Raw genomic sequence first — 18,323 nt, forward strand, 5'->3', positions numbered from 1 at the left:
ACACACACCCTTGCCCCAACCACGTTCTCTACTCCTTTCATTCTCAGGGCCCTGAAGCTGTCACTGGAGCTCAGTCGCGTCTCTCTAGAGCGGGACTCTCTGTCCCGGGAGCTGCTGCGCGCCATCCGCCAGAAGGTGGCGCTGACGCAGGAGCTCGAGGCTTGGCAGGTAAGAGGGCGGGCCCTGAGGAGGACTGGCGGACTGGCGTCCTGATCTCATCCCACCCCCATACCCACTCTGCTTTGCTTCCCACCTGCAGGACGACATGCAGGTAGTGATTGGACAGCAGCTGCGCTCCCAGCGCCAGAAAGAGCTCAGTGAGGCTGCAGCTGCCCCACGACGCGTGAAGACCCGGTTTTCACTGCGCCTGGGATCAGGGCAGAGTGGAGGCTTTCTAAGCAACCTCTTCCGAAGGACCTAAGGGTCGGGGGCCAGGGCTACCTTTTCTCACTCTGGAGCTCAATTTTCTAACAGCCAATGGGACCATGGGGCCTAAAATGACTTCCAAGGGAGGTCATTGTCTTCCATGCCCCAAGAGGTGGACAGAGGTACTTTGGGAGCAGGGGCCAGCTTTGGGGCAGGAGCCCCAGGTGGGTGGCGGGGGCAGAGCTATTTATTTTTTGAATCTATATAGATCTATCTTTTCTAAGCACCAGGTCCCGCCCCATCTGTGCAAGAGGGGTGGGGATGGGTATTTATGTGTGACGATAAGTCAGAGCAATACATAAATCACTATACTTAATTGGTCTCCATTTTGGGGGAGAAAATGCAAACAAGAAAAGCCTAAATTTTTATTTTGATGTGAAAACAAAAGCTGAATGTAATGGTTCACAGATCTACATCTCAGATAGGAGTTTGAGACCAAGCTAAACCACAGAGTTCCAGGCCAGCCTGAGCTAAAGTATAAAACCCAAAACACAAACATCACTCCAGCTCCTGAAATGGAGGATCATGATGTCAGAAGGACAAGGAAAAGGCTCGGTAGCCCAGGTTGGTAAAGACATCTACTCGACAACTGTTGCCCGATGCAGTCAGCACCTAAAGGCAAGGGAGACATACATGGCTAACTTGCCCATCCCGCAGGCCCCGTGAGATCCCACCGCCATTCCAAGACCCACCTTGCACTCTGGGGCTGCTGGCTGCTGGTTGAGGCTCAGGCTGAGAAGCCCTGGGGAGGAGCCAGGCACCTGGGCCTTAAGCTCCCCGCTCAGTTGCCAGTGATTGACACAACAGCCCTGGCCAGCAGACAGGATCTGTGGAGGTCAAAAAGGAGGTGCAGGGGTCAGGTCTAAGTGGGGGCACTGGACAGTGGGACACAATCAAGACAGAGGGTCTCACCAGGTCCTGGTAGAAGGTGACATGCTTCTGTGGTGCTCGAATGGGAAAGACAGTAGTGGGTGTGGAAGACCTGAGGTGCCAGAGGGTGAGGGCTGGGCCCCCTCCACAGACCTGCACAGAAAGTTGGCAGGCTCCGGTCACGCTGAGCCATGGATGTCCAGTGGCCACTGCACCCCACACTGTGAGCCATGGATGTCCAGTGGCCACTGCACCCCACACTGTGAGCCATGGATGTTCAGTGGCCACTCCACCCTGGTCACTGAGCTGTGGATGTTCAGTGGCCACTCCCCACCCCACACTCAGCCCAGCTCACCATCCAGTCTGAATCAGTCGCCAAGCATCCAATCCAGCGCCCATTGTGGGGCCTCGAGCACTCCTGCAAAGGAAAAAAGACATGAGGGCATCTGAGGACCGATGAGGAAGGGGACACGGGTGCAGTCTCTCCTCACCTCATGCTTATAGACTTCGATGGTCTGGACCTCTTTGGCTATACGGAGATCTGTGAGGAAATAAAACCACCGGGCTCCCGATGAGCCACAGAGCCTCAGACCCCACCACCACCACTTTCTCATTTTTTTTTTTTTTTTTTAAATTTTCTAGACAAGGTCTCTACATAGCTCAGGCTGTCCTGGAACTCACTATGTACACCAGCCTGCCTCAGACTCACAGAGATCTACCTGCCTCTGCCTCCCAAGTGCTGGGATCAAAGGTGTGCGCCACCAGGCCTGGCTTCAGACGTTCTTACCCTCTAATTGGACTTTTCCTTACCCCAAAGCCGTACAGCTCCATCCTCACCGCCGGATAATACCTCAGGGCTGCGTTCCCTCAGTGCCAGGCAATGAATGTAGTCTGTGTGGCCCCGGAGGGCCCGCTGCAGGGAAGAGGGATGGCTCAGGAGATCCAGGAAGCACAGTGCGGGCCCAGGCTTGCCCTGGCTCCAGACTCCTACTCACTGTGAAGGTCCCAGTTTCCAGATCCATGGTGTGCAGCTGACAATCTCCCCCAGCCAGGATGAGTGAGTTCTCCTATGGAGGGAGGCAGGAGAGAGCTGAAAGTCCAGGTACATCAGGGTAGGGAAGAGGTAAAAAAAAAAATCAGTGTTTGGCCTAGAATGGTCACAAAGAGCTCAGACCTTGGGGACAAGCAGCAAGGCATTGATTTCAGGTACTTCCAGGCTGGTCCTAGGTGGAGGAAGAGAAGGGTCAGAATCACAGAGAGTGTCTGTGACCTCACATGTCTCCCCCACCACGGTCCTGGCTCACCTGTATGGAGGCTGACGACGCCACAGCTCCTTACAGCCCTTCATGGAGAAACACAGGAGGAAACACTGATCCCCACGACTCTCGAGGTGGGGAGGCCCAGCTCTGCCCCAGACTTCTTACCTTCTTGAGGATTTCTGCCCAAAGCCAGCCCTTGACCTCTCCATCTCCAGCACTGAGTAGATGTCGATCTGTGGAGACCATGCTGTAGACAGGCCCGTCATGGGCTAGAAAGACACAGAGCACTGTAATGAGCCCCTGTGCGCCCCTCTCTCTCCTGACGTCACCGGAACCACACTCAACAGCTATACCCACCATGGAAGGTCACCATGGGTTTTTTGCTTTCCTCTTTGGCCTCTGAACTTAAGGCAGCAGACAAACTGAAAGAGATGTAGGGAGGCAAGTCAAAGGCAGGGATGCACAGGTGCTAGGGTTCGTGTGGTGGAATCAGAGTTGAGTGTACCTGAAGATGGCGATCTGCCCATAATTGTTACCAGCTGCCAGGAACTTGCCGCAGGGGGAGACACTCTGGGAGAAGATGGTCATATGCAGTCGCTGCAGGGCCTGAAATACCTCAGCCTGCGGGAAAAGGTGGATCAAGAGTGTCTAGGAAGTCTGGGGCCTCCTCCTACAGACTCAGGCTTGCCTCCCTCCCAGCCTGTCTCAGCCAGGATTACAGGCATCGGCCCATACAGAGTGACTTCAGGAAGAGAGTGAAAAAAGAACTGAGGAGCCATGCCTAAGACTCTGAGCAAGACCAAGCCTCTCCCATTGGCTGAACAGACAGATGGCACTCAGGAAATTCTGTCATGCTTAGGTAAACTAATAAATCGTGAGAGCACTGCAGCCAGAAGGAGTAGTACAGAATGTAATCCCAGCACTTGATAACCGGAGGCAGGAGAGTCAGTGGTCATTCAAGGTTATCCTCAGCTATACGTCGAATTCAAAGGCAGCCGGGCTACCTGCGATAGTCTCAAATACACACTAAGGATGTAACTGAATTGGTAGAGCGCTTGCTTAGCGCAGCACATTGCACAAAGCAACCACACACTTGTAGCCTGTGACCCCAGCACTCAGAAGATACAAGCCGAAGGACACATTCCACTACGTGACAAACCTCAGGCGAGCCTGAAATATGGACCCTAACTCAAAAAAATGGAGTGGCTCAAAATAATGAATCAATATTTAAAAAATGGGGGTGCAGGGCAAGAGGTCTGGAAGATGTCTCAGCAGGAAAGTGTGCACTACTCTTGCAGAGGATCTGCACGTGGCAGGTCACAACAACCTGCACCCCGAGTTCCAGGAGAGCCAATGCCACCTCCCTCCACTGCGCCTCTCTCCTCTCCCTTTCTCTCTCTCAGAAAAGGGTTCTCACAAGGAACCCTCTCTGGCCCAGAACTCACTATGTAGATTAGGCTGGCCCAAGAGAGATCTTCTTGCTTCTGCCTTGCATGTATGTAATGTGTGTGTGCATGTGTATGTACAGTGTCTATGAAGATTAAAAGAGAGTGTTGGATCTCCTGGAACTGGATTACAAGCAGCTGTACACCCACCCCTATATGGGTATTAGGAGCGGAACTGGGTTTCTTTGGAAGAGTAGCAAATGCTTTTAACTGCTGGGCCATTTCTCCACTCCCCCATGATACCTCTTCAGGACCCTGAGGGTACCATAAACACACATACAACATGTAAGCAAGACACTTAATACATAAAACAATGAGAAAATTTTACAAGAAAATAAGTAAGCCAAGTGTGGTGGCATGCCTTTAATCCATTCCAACAATTGAGAGGAGGCAGAATTAGGTAGATCTCTGAGTTCCTGGCCAGTTTGATGTACATCATGAGTCATATACATATATATATATATATACATATATATATATATATATGACTCATATATATATGAGTGAGTGTGTGTATGTATATACATATATATACATACATACATACACACACACACACATACATATGGGCAATGGTGACACATGCCTTTAATCCCAGCACTTGGGAGGCAGAGGCAGGTGATCTTTGTAAATTTGAGGCCAACCTGGTCTACAGAGCAAGTTCCAGGACAGCCAAGGCTACACAGAGAAACCCTGTCTCAAAATACCTGTGTGTGTGTGTGTGTGTACAGGAGTGCTCACAGTGGTTCTTGGGGCTAAGGGTAACTGCTCAATTAGTAGACCATGCTCTTTTCTTCCTTTTTAAGTCCACAGGGGCTAGAGGATTAGAACCCCTGTAGCTGGAGTTAACAGGCAATTACAAGCTTTGGAACTTGAGTGCTGGCACCCAGCTCAGACCCTCCACTCTCTCTCCATCCCTGAACCCCTACTCTTACCCAAAGCCCAGTGTTTGAGCACCAGCATTGTATATATTGGGCTTTGCAACACACCCAATAGCCTGGAACATTAAGTGAGAGGTAAAGGCAGGAGGAACAGAAGAAGTTCAAGGTTATTCTCCAGTATATAACGAAGTTCAAGACTGACGAGATTGTCTCACAACAGAGAGCAGTGGGCTGAGGTGTTCTTATGACGCCCAAGGCCCTGGGTTTAAAGGGAGAGGCACTTCATTTACAATTACGATGAACACTTTTTTTTTTTTGAGTCAGGGTCTAACTATATAGCATTGGATGACGTGGAATTCGCTAAGTAGGAGTCTGGTTTCTTTCTCTCTTTCTTTCTTTCTTTCTTTCTTTCTTTCTTTCTTTCTTTCTTTTTCGGCTTTTAGAGACAGGGTTTCTCTGTGTAGCCCTGGCTGTCCTGGAACTCGCTCTGTAGACCAGGCTGGCCTCGAACTCAGAAATCTGCCCGCCTCTGCCTTCCCAGTGCTAGGATTTTAAGTGTGCCACCACCTCCAACGGCGATAAACTTTTTAAATGGCTCTATTACCACGCACAGTAAAATGTACTGACATCTAATCCTTTAGTCACTATTAGATCCCAAAGTTCGGGATCACTTTTCGGGGGCTCAGGGTACGAGTCCCACAGACCACCTATGAGCATTCCAGGGTCAGATGTCAGAGCAAGACTACACACCCCAGAAGGCACTGTGCGTCCGACTCACCTGACCCAGAGGCACCGCGAGCGGTGCGGCATGCTCCATCTTGAGAACTACAAGTCCCAGAGGGCTCTACGTGTGACACACTCTCGACGCGCGACACAGCCTCTCGACTCCGGACGTGCCTGAGGGTGGCTCTTCTCGTTGTGCCCCAAGACCTGGCACTGCCTGTCGCCCAACAACTAAGGCGGCAGGTCCGTGCTGTCTCGAACCACAGAAACCTAGGAGAACTCCACGAAGCACCTGTATGCTAAGCAGCGCCCAGAGCTGTCCAGCCACGCCGGATCCCCTCCCCCTCCGCGCCGACCTGTCCCGCCTTCTAAACTCGTACGCCTCTTCTTCCGCGCCTGCGTAAGACGTCTCCGGTGCGCACGCCGGTGGCCCCGCCCCTCGCGCTGTACCACGCCCTCAAAGGCTCCGCCTCTGCTGCGTGAATCCCACCCCTCTATCTGCAGGACCCTGAGCCGTAATGATCCTGCAACAGCCCCTGGAGCGAGGTCCCCCAAGTCGGGACCCACGGGCCACCACTGGGGTGACTCGCGGCCTGGACGCCAGGTGCGTAATTGGTCCCTGAGTGGGCCGGACTAGCGGAGGGCAGGAGTTTTGGCTGGGGGATCCAGGGCTTGTCAGTAAGGGGGGGAACCTGGAAAGTGGCGAGGCGCTGGAGGAAACCGTGGTGCTTGAGCTGGTGCTGAAGCAGCGATGCCAAGGTCAAGATTTCCAAGGTAACCTGGTGTATAGCCTGGGAGAGGAAGGTGGCTTAGGCCACACAAGACAAGGTTGATGCTGGGATCCCGGTTTACCCTGTAGACTCAGGTGGACAGATCTTTGGGAAAGGGCAAAGAGGGTGGACTCCACCTGGCGCTACTTCCCAGCTCCCCTCTCCGAGGAGCTGTGTCAGTGAACATGGAAAGCCCTGGAGAAGGAACTTCTAAGTGTAGGGGTAGATGGGACTCCCAAGATTCACCTTTGGTCCCCATCAGTTTACCTCCACTCTCAACAATCCTGCCTCTATTCTTCTCCGGTCTTTCCCCCAGGGAACCTTTGCACAAGCAGTTCCTGTCTGAGGAGAACATGGCCACCCATTTCTCCCGACTCAGCCTACATAATGACCACCCCTACTGCAGCCCCCCTGTGACTTTTCCCGAAGCCCTGCCACCACTCAGGTAGGCACCTCCCCTGAGGGCCTTCTGGGGTGGGGGTGGGGGTCACATTCAGTCCTCAGAGCCCCTCCTCACACTCTGCCTCATCGTGCTATTTTTAGCTTCTAGCCAACTTGTGCTGTTTTCCATCTTTGGCTCCAGGCGACCTGGACCTGGTAGGAGGTGGCTCTGCCAGGCCAGCCTTCTGCCCTGTTCTTTCAATCTCTTTTTATTTCTTTCAGGAGCCCTTGCCCAGAGCTGCTTCTCTGGCGCTATCCTGGGAGCCTGATTCCTGAGGCCCTCAGGCTGCTGAGGCTGGGGGATACCCCCAGTCCCTACTACCCTGCATCCCCAGCTGGGGATATCACAGAGCTCTGAGTGTTGATGTTCTGTGTCCCTCCCCATCTTCTTCCTGACAACAAAGACCAGCAACTCCCAGAAAGGGATGAAGTCGTGGCCAGCCACCAGGACCTTCCCCCTGACAGGACACCGAGCTCCGTGCAGCCCTCAATGAGAGGCAGCCTGGGAAAGGGAACGTGTCACCCCGTTAGTGAATAAAGATCTGAGCAGTTGAAGATTTCTCAGCAGCCTTTCAGGAGGGTGGGTGGAGTACTGGATGCTGGGGCTTTTCTTCCCTGGAAAACGGTGAGGGCAAGCCAGGTCCTGGCAGGCTGGGCTCCAGGCATTGAGAATGTGTGAGTCAGAGCCTCACCCCCGCCCCCGCAGTGGCCGACTGACTCCCTCCCTCCAGTTCTGGGGAGTCAAGTTAGGGATCAGGCCATATTCCAAACCATTTAAAGTTAAAGATCCTTTTATTAATAAGTTTCCCTCCCCTCCAAACTTTATCCCCAAAATAAATATCACTCCCCCTTGGGGGAATGGGTTGTGTCTGTGTGTATTGGGGCCAGCCCTCCTAGAGGGCCAGCCCCCTTAGTGAACAGGTCCCTCAATCTGAGCCACTCCCAGGGTAGTGGCATTATAGTCCATCCGAGTGGTTGGAACCCAGTGTTGTGTCTGCCCCTCAAGTCAGATAGGACTTGTGGGGAGCATTCCCTTGTGCAAATGCTGCAGATCCTTAGTATGGGTCGCTTTGGGACCCAGCTTGAGGCTCTCTGCCCCGGAACCAAAGACAGGGCAATTAGACACCTTGGAAGGCTCCCTGAACCCGAAGCCCAGTCCTTGGAGGTGAGTCACCACCTCACCCCACCCCCTGTGGTTGAAAGAGTCTGGCTCTGCTTGTGTCTGGAAGGCCAAGCTGGCTCCAGAATGAATGAATGGACGATGAGTGGGCACCAGCGCGGGTGCTCATCACTGGATCAGTGCCACACCTGGGCAGCCCTCTCCACCAGTCTCCTCAATGGGGGCTGGAAGATAAGAAGTAGGGTTGTCGTGGTTAGGGGTAAATTCGAGAAATGATGAGGGAGGTGGGAGGAGGGAGGAGGGAGGAGTGGAGAGCTCACTTACTAGTAAACTTTTCTCTCCGGCGGCACCGTCGCCAGACCAGGAAACCAGAAACCAGCGCCAAAACCAGGGCCAGACTAAGAGCGCCTCCCAGAATGGGCCATAGCAGCCTGAAGTGGGCAGGAGGTGCTGCAGCGCCTAGTGATCAGGGTTCAAATCAGATCATGCCCTTGGGCCGGCAGTCCAGTCTGCTCTCAAGGGGGTCTGCTTCCCCGCCATACACAATACACACCCTGATAGAAGCCCCTTCCTCAGTTAGTCTTCCCTGATTTCCTATATCCTAAGTCTACAACACTCCTCTCTGCCCCAATAACCCACTACCCAGGTCTAGGATCCGCTTGCCACCGGCCCCGCCCCCGCCCCCACTCACAGCCCAGGCAGAAGTCGCTGTGCGGTCGCGCTGGACAAGAAGCGCAGTCCATGCACTTGTCGAGGTCCGCGCTCCAGGAGCTGCCGCTAGAACACGGGGCGGTGCCTGGGGAGGGGGCTGCAGGTCAGAAACTTGCGGCTGGGTGCGGCTATTCTGGGGGCTGAGGTCAGGGTCAGTCGGCTCAAATAACGTGAGTCACCATCACCCCCACCCCCGCATTCCTCACAGGTGACCGCACCGCCTGACCCAGACGCGGCGGTGCGGGAGGGGGTCGGATGGCGCGGGACTTGGGAGGGGGGGACAGCCCCCCCCCGCGCCACAGTGTGACTCACTCCTGGGCACCGGGCCCGACCCCAGTCCCTCCCCCCGCATAACTGGGCATTGAAGTCACCGGATGGAAGGGGCACCCCCACATGGTATAGAGGGCAAAGTCCCCATTGCCCCTTCGCGATTCTTAGATACCAGGACTGGACAGACCCCATTACAGACCAGTGTGAGGGCGTGCCCCCGGCCCAAAACAAACCTCCTGCCCTCAAGTTTACTTTCTCTCTCTACTCTGGCTCTCACTTTTGGGACAGAAGACCCCCACACCTCAGTTGGACAGGTAGCGAAACTGAAGCTCGGACTGCGGATAAAACTTAGAGTGAGACCTTCCCCTACTTGGAACTCGCTGCCTGAAGAGCACAGATCGCAGATCCTCGTGTCTTCCCGGTTCCCTGGTTTCACCCGGTTCTCCGGGCACCCAAATTCCGTTTCTGACCACCCCCAAGTCCGAGGTTTACCGTCCTCTGAGCCGCGCATACCTGGTGCTTGCTCCCCGGCCGCGGCGCGCATCAACACCAACCCGAATCCCAACACGAGGATCTGCGGCAGAGGCCGCCGCCAACCCGGAGCCATGATTGCCAGTCCAGCGGCAGCAGCGGTCTGCTCCTACCACCGCGGAGCCGAGACTCCGGGCTGCGGCTCCGCCCCCGCCCCCGCCTTCCGGGGCGGAGCCCTTGTCTCGGCCCGCCCCAGCAGCCACCGCTAGCGACGCGGAGTGTAAGCAGTTAAGTTAAACCATTCATTCAACAGTCCCTGCAAGTGTCTGCCCTCCTCGGTCCTCTGGGAACTTGAGTCCTACGATGGGGCGCGGAGGAAATCAGTTATGAGACGTAACTGCATAGTTGGGTTTTTCCTCTTTTTAAGTCCAAATAAATTAGATTTGTTTGTCTATTATTTTGCAATTCTGGAGTAGAGAACAGAGGCTCAAACATACCAGACAAGCACTGAGTTATATGCACACATCCTTTATATTTGCTTGCTTTGTTCGGTTTTTTGTTTTGTTTTGTTTTGCTTTTTGACAAGATCTCATACTCTATCCCAGGGTATCCTCGAATTTGAAACATTCTGCCCGTCTCAGTCTCTCAAGTGCTAGGATTGCAGGCAGGTGCCACCACACCCAGATTGTCTTTGGTCTTTTTTTTTTTTAAAGATTTATTTATTTATTATATGTAAATACACTGTGGTTGTCTTCAGACACCCCAGAAGAGGGCATCAGATCTCATTACGGATGGTTGTGAGCCACTATGTGGTTGCTGGAATTTGAACTCAGGACCTTTGGAAGAGCAGTCAGTGCTCTTAACCACTGAGCCATTTCTCCAGCCCCTGATTTGGTTTTTTAGCTGTATATCTTAGGCTAGTCTTGATCTTGGCATTCTCCAGTATCAGTAAACAGTTCCGCAAGCATATATATTCTTTTTTGAAAGATATCTTTTCTTTGTGTGTGTGCCACATATGTTTGAGTGTCTCTGGAGTCCAGAGAAGGGTAATGGATCTCCTGAAAATGGAATTTCAGGTGCTTATAAGCTGGGAGAAAAAAAAAATCACCTGTAAGAGCAGAAAGGCTCAGAACCCCCATGACGCACATGACGCTCATGCTGCTTTTTTTTTTTTTGGTTGGGTTTTTATTTGTTTGTTTGTTTTGTTTTGTTTTGTTGTTACTTTTTGTGACAAGGTTTCTCTGTGCCCTGGCTGTCTTGGAACTCACACTGTAGACCAGGCTGGCCTTGAATTCACAGAGATCTGCCTACCTCTCCCTTCTCAGCCCTAGGATTAAAGACATGTATCACCATGCCCAGCCATATGTGTTGCTTTCTTTCTTTTTTTAATATATTTTTATATATTTATTTATTTATTATATGTGAGTACACTGTAGCTGTCTTCAGACACTCCAGAAGAGGGCATCAGATCTCATTACAGATGGTTGTGAGCCACCATGTGGTTGCTGGGATTTGAATTCAGGACCTCTGGAAGAGCAGCCGTCTCTCCAGCCCCTATATGTTGCTTTCTTAAGGGCCTCGGGAATACAAAAAAAAAACAAAAACAAAACAAACAAACAAAAACAAAAACAAAAAAACAGCCGGGCGGTGGTGGTGCCACCTTTAATCCCAGCACTTGGGAGGTAGAGGCAGGCGGATTTCTGAGTTCGAAGCCAGCCTGGTCTACAGAGTGAGTACCAGGACAGCCAGGGCTATACAGAGAAACCCTTTCTTGAAAAACCAAAAAAAAAAAAACAAAAAAAAAAACAAAAAAAAAAACTACGTAGTGGATAAGACTGCCTGCTGCCAAGCCTGGCAATCTGAGTTCGATCCCTGGGGCCCACAGAGTGGAAGAAGAGAATAAACTCTGATCATAGGTATGCAGTGTGACAGGTCTCCCCTCCCACTCCCCTCCCCCAAAAAACTCCCACAAAAGTAATGAATCCTTATGTAACATACAGACCTGTCTTCATTCACAGAGTGAGAAACTGGGACTGGGGAAAGTTGAGTAAAGTCTCAAGTCACAGCCCAGCTTACTGAACTCAGCAGGTGCGGCCCTCGGAGTGGCCAGCAACTAAGGGAACATTGGGAAACTGCACGCAGGAGGCTATCGCGGCAGGGGTCTCTGCTCCTCCCAGAGAGAGGTGGTCCAGTGACGTCACTGAGACTTTAAGACCCCTTGCCTCCGCCCTCATTCCTACTTTCGAACTGGGAATCTTAGCAGTCTCTTTTGCAGGTGAGCCTGGGGTATGTGTGTAAATTGCGGGTGTGAAAATACGCAGGGAGAGGATGTGGCAGAATGCGTGCGGGCGTGAGTTAAGTGTGGAGCTTTGATCCTGGAGGCGGCCACCTGGGGAGGCATGTCCCTAGGCAGGAGAGGGTTGCATCGAGCCCCGCGAAGCGATCGGGCCGCGGACCCAGAAAAGTTAAACGCCCCTCCCCCTCCCCTGGGACAAAGGCACCGAAACCTGGGACGCCCCTCCTCCACCTGCTTGGCCACTTTGGGGCGGGACTCCCTTCCCCCCTCACCTGCGGGCGCGGACCCAGCTGCGAGCGCCGCCATTAAGCCCCTCCTGGTCTCGCACTCCTAGGCTCGGATATCAGGGGTGGCCGAGCGGGACTGGACGCCCGGAGACAAAGCTGACCGAGCACTTGGTAAGTAGAGAGGGACAGAGATGAGAGCGAGAGAATGGTTTCCAGAGTGAGCCTGCAAGTGAGAGGAGTCAAAGGGGCCTATGCCATTCCTAGGGGCAAGATAGCCATTTAGAGCCGAGGGTTATGGAGAGCCTCGGCAGGGCACTTAGCAGAACTGAATCCCTTCGTATCAACAGCGTGAAGTGCGAAATGAAGGACACAGGTGCAGCCTGCCATAGAAGACAGTGGGGTCTTGAACTTAAAGCAGTCTAAAATTCAAAAGAATGCTCCCAGCCTTGAGGCACGAACCTTGACCCTTAGAGGTGGAGGCGGACTAAGAAAGAGCTAGTAGCCTAGAAAAATCTGCTTTGTGGTAGAAGGGCGTGTTTTTCCTTATCTCTCTTGCCCCACAGGGTGGGCTGGGCCTGGCCTGGCCTGGCCTGGAAGGGTTTCCAGCAACTCCCAGGGATTTCTCAATCTCTCGAAGACCGTGGAACATAGGATTTAGATCCACCTGAAACAGAGCTGGGGGTTCCATTTGAACCTCGCTTGGGCGGCGGGAGGAAGCTTCAGGTCTCATCTGATTGCTGAAGAGATAAGGCTGGACCTAAAACTTGTGGGGAGAGCCCGACCATTCCGAAATTACACTCCTGACATTTCACTGTCTTTGTTCTGATAAAATGTACCTGAGGATGTGGTTCAGCTCCTAGAACGATTGCCTGGCATGCGCAAAGCCAAAGCCCTGCCTTCAGTCCCCACCAGGGCATTAACTGGGTGAGGTGCTTATACCTCAGGTGGTAAACACCTGCAGTCCCAGCATTCAGGGAGGTGGACACAGAAGGATCAGGAGTTCAAGGCCAGCGTCTGCTATGCCGGGAATTTAAGGCCAGCTAGCCTGAGCTACATAAGACCCTGTCTCAGCTAAGATTTTAAGAAAACAAAACTAAAAACTGGAACACAGCCGTCGCTGTAGGCTGGCCTGTGCTTCAGGTATGTCCTATTTCCTGTCCCCTGCATGAAAACCAACAGGATTTCATTCTCTACCTGTCAAAGTCTAGGGAAGAATTAAATGCTTATTTTGCTCTTGATTGACCCAGGGAGTGTTTCTAATCCACAGTGCAGGACGTAGCAGCCAACTGTCAAGGTGCTTGGTGCTGCTCTCACAGCTAGAGAGGTGAGATGTCCAGACTGCTCTTTAACATTATTCCCCTTTTATCTCCTCACAGCCCCCTCAACCTCATCATGGCCTCTGCTGGTCTGCAAATCTTGGGGATCGTCCTGACCCTGCTTGGCTGGGTCAATGCCCTGGTGTCCTGTGCCCTGCCACTGTGGAAGGTGACCGCCTTCATCGGCAACAGCATCGTTGTGGCCCAGATGGTGTGGGAGGGGCTGTGGATGTCCTGTGTGGTCCAGAGCACCGGCCAGATGCAGTGCAAAGTGTATGACTCACTGCTGGCGCTGCCCCAGGACCTGCAGGCTGCCCGAGCCCTCTGTGTTGTCACCCTCCTTATTGTCGTGCTTGGCCTGCTCGTGTACCTGGCTGGAGCCAAGTGCACTACCTGTGTGGAAGACAAGAACTCCAAGTCTCGTCTGGTGCTCATCTCTGGCATCATCTTTGTCATCTCTGGAGTCCTGACCCTCATTCCTGTCTGCTGGACTGCCCATTCCATCATCCAGGACTTCTACAACCCCTTGGTGGCTGATGCTCAAAAGCGGGAGCTGGGGGCCTCACTCTACCTGGGCTGGGCAGCCTCAGGCCTTTTGCTACTGGGTGGAGGGCTGCTGTGCTGCGCCTGCTCTTCTGGAGGGTCCCGGGGACCTGGCCATTACATGGCCCGCTATTCTACATCTGTCCCACATTCTCGGGGACCCTCCGAATACCCCACCAAGAACTATGTCTGATGCTCACTGGGGAGTGAGGCTCTTACTACCCAGGGAACCTGAGCTGAGCCATTAAAATGATGCTGAGTAGTTTGGGGTGGGGGGTTGTCTTGTTTCTTGTTTTTCTTTTGCAATACTGAGTATTGAACCTGGGGCCCACACATTTGGTAAGCAAGCATTCCACCAGTGAGCTGTGTGGTTCCCTGCTCCAAGGGTTGGCTCCACCTTTTTTGAGACAGGCTCTCCTTATGACTGACCTCCAGCTCCAGTTTTCCTGCCTCAACCTGAGTCCAAGCTCCACCTCTCTCTCTGCTGCTGCTGCTGTTTCTCTCTTTTAGCTACTGCGACTGGAAGGATGTGACACCTGAGTTCCTGGTCTTTATTCATTCTGGGGATCTGTGCAAAGTGTATGAAGGCTGCCTATGAGTCTGGCCTTTGCTTTTCTCAAAATGGCCTGTCCCAAGAGTTCCTGCTGTGGCCAGAAGTAACTCACAGGACAGGCTCACCCCTCCTGGTCAGACTTTTCTTCCCAATCCTGGGAGGGCAGTGATAAGTTACCAAAGAATTTCCTACCCTGAGACTTCCAACCTTTGGCCCCTGAATCCCCTCACCAAGGTTACTGTGTAGTCTCCCCACATAAGGGCCCAGCTGTGCTGTAGACGCTCTCCCCATACCTTTAATCTTGCACATTCCCCTGCCCACACAATGTTTTACTAAATAAAACATGATTTTTTTTTCTTATAATGTGTCTCTGATGTCTCTTGGTGTTCAGTACAAGCCTCAATAGAGTTAGAAGGTAGTAATGGTCTAAGCTAGCTGCTCACTGGTTGGAGATCCCTCCTCCTACAATACACACACCCTCCTTTCACAGACCAGAGGAAGCTCAGTTACAATGTGCTTTTATTCCCAGGTTGGGTTAGGGAGCTAAGCAACTTGGATTCAGGTGGTGCTTGGGCTAGACTTGACCAGCTAAAGGCCGGTTAGGTCGCAGTCCACATCTTACTTTGACGGCAAGGAGGCTGAGTTCCGGGTTCCAGAGTAAGAAAGTCCAGGGGAGCAAACCACAGGAATATCTTGGGAGGCAGCCATGGGCAGGGTACCCAGTATCTGGAGCTTTCTCAAGGTAGCAACCACTGCAGAGGGTTAGCTCAAGCCAGACCTACTGAGATTCCCTCTAGAGCCAAGTCCTGGCCAAATAAGTGAGATTCCCAGGCGCATGAATTTGATGAGATGTAAGGATGTAGCCCAGTGCGGGGCATAAGGCGGCAGGTGGAAACTTCTGGAAGAAGCCTCAGCCTCACACATAGTCCCTCTTATCCAGTCCCGAAGCACCTGAACGGGAAGGAATGGAGTAGCCCAGCCTGGGGCCACGGGGACGCTCGAAGTGGGACGGGGGACACGTACAGCAGAGGAGCCCTCCTCCTAGCATGAGCAGTGCAGCCGCGGCCCAGCCCAGGTAGAGAGATGCCCCCAGCTCTCTCTTGAGGGCTTCAGCAACCAGTGGGTTATAAAAATCCTGGATGATGGCATGGGCTGTCCAGCAGACAGGAATGAGCACCAGGATGCCCGAGAGAAGGAGGAGGACCCCTGCGGTGAGTACAATACGCGCCTTGGCACCTTCGTCCTCCACACACGTGGTGCACTGGGCGCCTGTGATAGCCACCAGCAGGCCCAGCAAAGCCAGCAGGAGGGCCACGACACAGAGGGCTCTGGCTGCCTGCAAGTCCTGGGGCAGCGCCAGCAGTGAGTCGTATACTTTGCACTGCATCTGGCCAGTGCTCTGGACCACACAGGACATCCACAGCCCCTCCCATACCACTTGGGCCACAACGATGCTGTTGCCAATGAAGGCAGTCACCTTCCACAGTGGCAGGGCACAGGACACCAGGGTTCCTAGCCAGCCTAGCACAGCCAGGGTCATGCCGAGGAGTTCGAGGCCAGTGGAAGCCATCTGCTCCTCGAATCTTCTCAGCTCTTAGCCTGAATCACTCAACAGGGTTGGGAGCACCGTGTTGGAGTTCGGGTGGGTCTCACTGCTCAGGAGGGGTATTCTGTTGATCTCAGGCCAGGGCAGACTTCACAGCTGCAGGCCTCTCACACATCTAGTACTCACTCACTGAATCTGAAGTCCTTTGGTCCGGCTCAGCTGTATTGCTTATTTATGTCTTCTTGAAAGCCTTTGCCCATTACAACCCCTCCAGACCCGCCATGGACTAGGAACAGCCGTGCTCCTCTCTGAGGGCTGCTCGCGGACGTACTTTCTTGGTTGAAGTCTTCTCTCCGCTAGTATACAGCTTGTCTCAAAACAAGGATCTGGGAGGTGCCACTCGGGGCGGGCGTCTGAGGGCGCTGGCTGCAGGCGGGGATTTTAAGGCCTAGGCAGGGGAGGAGCCCAGCAGGAGACCTGGAGGCTGCTATTGGGTAGGAGGCAGAACCTGAGCGGTGGTGAAAAGGGGTAATGATCCCCCCACCCCCAGGGCTAGGGTCTGGTGCCAAGACCAAATGGAAACTCAAGAACAAAGAAATTCCGGGAAGACGGGACAAACAAAAAATGGAAGAGAGGAGTCCATTAATCGGCTTGGAAATGGGCAGATGAGCTCTCAGCCTAAGACTGCTCCCTCTTTGCCACCCCTCTAATTCACTTTGTGTTGGTGGGGTAAATATTGACCCCCTTATCCATCATTATATCCCCCCTTCCCCCATCCTTTCAGGACTCTGGAAACTGATCTGTCTCCAGTCTCAGCTCAGTAACCCTGGCAGTTCCTAGGGGAGAGGCCCCGCCTACAGTTTCCCAGACAACAGGTGCCTGGCGCCCAGCTCAGGTGGCATTACCAAGGCAACGGCCTAGAAAACTATACCCCCTCCCCTCACAGATACACACGCACGCACTTCTACCTCAGCTCAGGTATTCCCACTCCACCCCCACTGCCGAAACTAGGGGGCTGAGCTGAGCAGCTGAAGGTCTCTAGAGGCCTGGTGATAAAGAGCCTTTTGTGGAGATGGGGAGGGGCAGAAAGAGGCCTGAAGCAAGAAGGGACAATGGGGACCCTGAGCAAAAGTGCTCTTAATGACAGTCACATGAATAGCCAGCCAGGCCCAGACACCACAGAGGTGGGCAAGGGAGCGAGGCCCAGAGGTTTAAAGGGTCCCTGAGCCCTTACTTCCAGCCACAGAAAGACCCCTTAGAATTTCCAACTCACAGAGTATACTGCCTTGCCTGCGGCTCAAATTCTGATCCTACCGAGGGTGGTCAGGGAGGGCTAGGCATCTTACCGTATTTGGATTAGAGACTTGGTTAAGAACATTTAAAGAGTTTGCATACTTGGAACAGAGAACTTGGCAAATGAGCTCTCAACCAATATGTGCATATTTCAGTAAGTCATGAACAATTTCTTCCAGGGGCTTTTTTTTTTGTTGGCAGGGTCTCTTCATAGCCCTGGCTAGCCTAGAACTCAATATGTAGACCTGGCTGACCTTGAGCTCATAGAAATCTGCCTTCCTCTGCCTCCTGAGTGCTAAGATTAAAGGTGTCTTGCTACCATACCCAGCTTTAAGGACTATTTTTTTGTTTTGTTTTGTTTTGTTTGGGGTTTTTGTTGTTGTTGTTTTTGAGACAGGGTTTCTCTGTATAGCCCTGGCTGTCCTGGAACTCACTCTGTAGACCAGGCTGGCCTTGAACTCAGAAATCCACCTGCCTCTGCCTCCCAAGTGCTGGGATTAAAGGTGTGCGCCACCACTGCCTGGCCAATAACTATTTTGTAAAATATATATTTAAAGAGTTTATGTATGTGAGTACATTGTTGCTGTCTTCAAACACATCAGAAGAGGGCATCGGATCTCATTACAGGTGGTTGTGAGTCACCATGTGGTTGCAGGGAATTGAACTCAGGGAACTGAAGAGCAGTCAATGCTCCTAACCACTGACCCATCTCTCCAGACCCAAGAACTATTATTTAAAAGACAAAAACTGCCCTATAAGCACAGTGACACATACTTCCCACTCAGGAGGCAGGGATGGATGGGTCTCTGTGAGTTCAAGGTTAGACTGATCTACATAGTGAGCTCCAGGATTCCAAGACAGCTGGGGCAATTACAGGGTCAAATACATAAATAAAAAGAGAAAGAAAAAAGATAAAAAAAGTAACTGTGCACACATCTTTAACTCCAGCACTCTGGAGGCAGACTGCTGAGTTCAAGATCAGCCAGGACTACACAGAAAAACACTGTCTCAAAAAAAAAAAATTAATACACACCCAATGTCACTTATGCAAGCATCCACAGGCAAGTGTACCTCAGTGAAAGCAAGCGTGTGTTCGTGTGTATGTGTGTGTGTGTGTGTGTATGTGTGTGTGTTCGTGTGTGTGTGTGTGTGTGTGTTCGTG

The 18,323-nt window shown here is 52.6% G+C and overlaps 6 protein-coding genes across 10 annotated transcripts in view; 3 read left to right on the forward strand and 3 right to left on the reverse strand.

Moving 5' to 3' along the window:
- Positions 1–762, forward strand: part of Bicdl2 (BICD family like cargo adaptor 2) — an 8,757-nt gene extending 7,995 nt beyond the window's left edge. Inside the window, exons 9-10 of one of the 2 annotated variants that reach the window (XM_031352377.1) lie at positions 48–168; positions 260–762. In XM_031352377.1, the coding sequence (XP_031208237.1) occupies positions 48–168; positions 260–421 (283 nt within the window). In that variant the 3' untranslated portion in view covers positions 422–762. The remainder of the gene's footprint in view (positions 1–47; positions 169–259) is intronic. The other variant, XM_031352378.1, reaches the window with a different exon arrangement.
- Position 763: 1 nt separating this feature from the next.
- Positions 764–6,019, reverse strand: Thoc6 (THO complex 6). The gene is made up of 13 exons (XM_031352379.1): positions 5,660–6,019; positions 3,061–3,176; positions 2,913–2,977; positions 2,721–2,824; positions 2,601–2,638; positions 2,471–2,519; positions 2,292–2,363; positions 2,107–2,209; positions 1,788–1,837; positions 1,652–1,714; positions 1,339–1,449; positions 1,119–1,253; positions 764–1,038 (listed from the first exon to the last, which is right to left on the reverse strand). Exons 1-13 carry the CDS (start codon positions 5,696–5,698, stop codon positions 958–960), a joined length of 1,026 nt encoding a protein of 341 aa, XP_031208239.1. The 5' UTR covers positions 5,699–6,019; the 3' UTR covers positions 764–957.
- On the forward strand, positions 5,884–7,370 carry Hcfc1r1 (host cell factor C1 regulator 1). Of its 2 annotated transcripts, XM_031352387.1 has the most exons (4): positions 5,884–6,018; positions 6,109–6,208; positions 6,691–6,819; positions 7,038–7,370. In XM_031352387.1, exons 2-4 carry the CDS (start codon positions 6,123–6,125, stop codon positions 7,171–7,173), a joined length of 351 nt encoding a protein of 116 aa, XP_031208247.1. In that variant the 5' UTR covers positions 5,884–6,018; positions 6,109–6,122; the 3' UTR covers positions 7,174–7,370. The 2 variants fall into 2 exon arrangements, with proteins under 2 accessions (XP_031208247.1, XP_031208246.1); XM_031352386.1 differs by lacking the exon at positions 5,884–6,018 and having other exon boundaries at positions 6,077–6,208.
- A 218-nt stretch (positions 7,371–7,588) lies between these two features.
- On the reverse strand, positions 7,589–9,566 carry Tnfrsf12a (TNF receptor superfamily member 12A). 2 transcript variants are annotated; one of them, XM_031352383.1, is made up of 4 exons: positions 9,430–9,566; positions 8,627–8,731; positions 8,260–8,394; positions 7,589–8,159 (listed from the first exon to the last, which is right to left on the reverse strand). In XM_031352383.1, the coding sequence occupies exons 1-4, from the start codon at positions 9,521–9,523 to the stop codon at positions 8,104–8,106; spliced, it is 390 nt and encodes a 129-aa protein (XP_031208243.1). In that variant the 5' UTR covers positions 9,524–9,566; the 3' UTR covers positions 7,589–8,103. The 2 variants fall into 2 exon arrangements, with proteins under 2 accessions (XP_031208243.1, XP_031208245.1); XM_031352385.1 differs by lacking the exon at positions 8,627–8,731.
- A 2,053-nt stretch (positions 9,567–11,619) lies between these two features.
- Cldn6 (claudin 6) lies at positions 11,620–14,685 on the forward strand. 2 transcript variants are annotated; one of them, XM_031352380.1, is made up of 3 exons: positions 11,620–11,662; positions 12,018–12,081; positions 13,287–14,685. In XM_031352380.1, the coding sequence occupies exon 3, from the start codon at positions 13,303–13,305 to the stop codon at positions 13,960–13,962; it is 660 nt and encodes a 219-aa protein (XP_031208240.1). In that variant the 5' UTR covers positions 11,620–11,662; positions 12,018–12,081; positions 13,287–13,302; the 3' UTR covers positions 13,963–14,685. The 2 variants fall into 2 exon arrangements, with proteins under 2 accessions (XP_031208240.1, XP_031208241.1); XM_031352381.1 differs by lacking the exon at positions 11,620–11,662 and having other exon boundaries at positions 12,002–12,081.
- Positions 14,686–14,824: 139 nt separating this feature from the next.
- Positions 14,825–16,362, reverse strand: Cldn9 (claudin 9). The gene has a single exon (XM_031352382.1). It carries the CDS (start codon positions 15,890–15,892, stop codon positions 15,239–15,241), a length of 654 nt encoding a protein of 217 aa, XP_031208242.1. The 5' UTR covers positions 15,893–16,362; the 3' UTR covers positions 14,825–15,238.
- Between the last annotated feature and the right edge of the window lie 1,961 nt (positions 16,363–18,323).

Source organism: Mastomys coucha, unplaced genomic scaffold, assembly GCF_008632895.1.
Source record: "Mastomys coucha isolate ucsf_1 unplaced genomic scaffold, UCSF_Mcou_1 pScaffold5, whole genome shotgun sequence".
NCBI classification, from domain to species: Eukaryota; Metazoa; Chordata; class Mammalia; order Rodentia; family Muridae; genus Mastomys; species Mastomys coucha.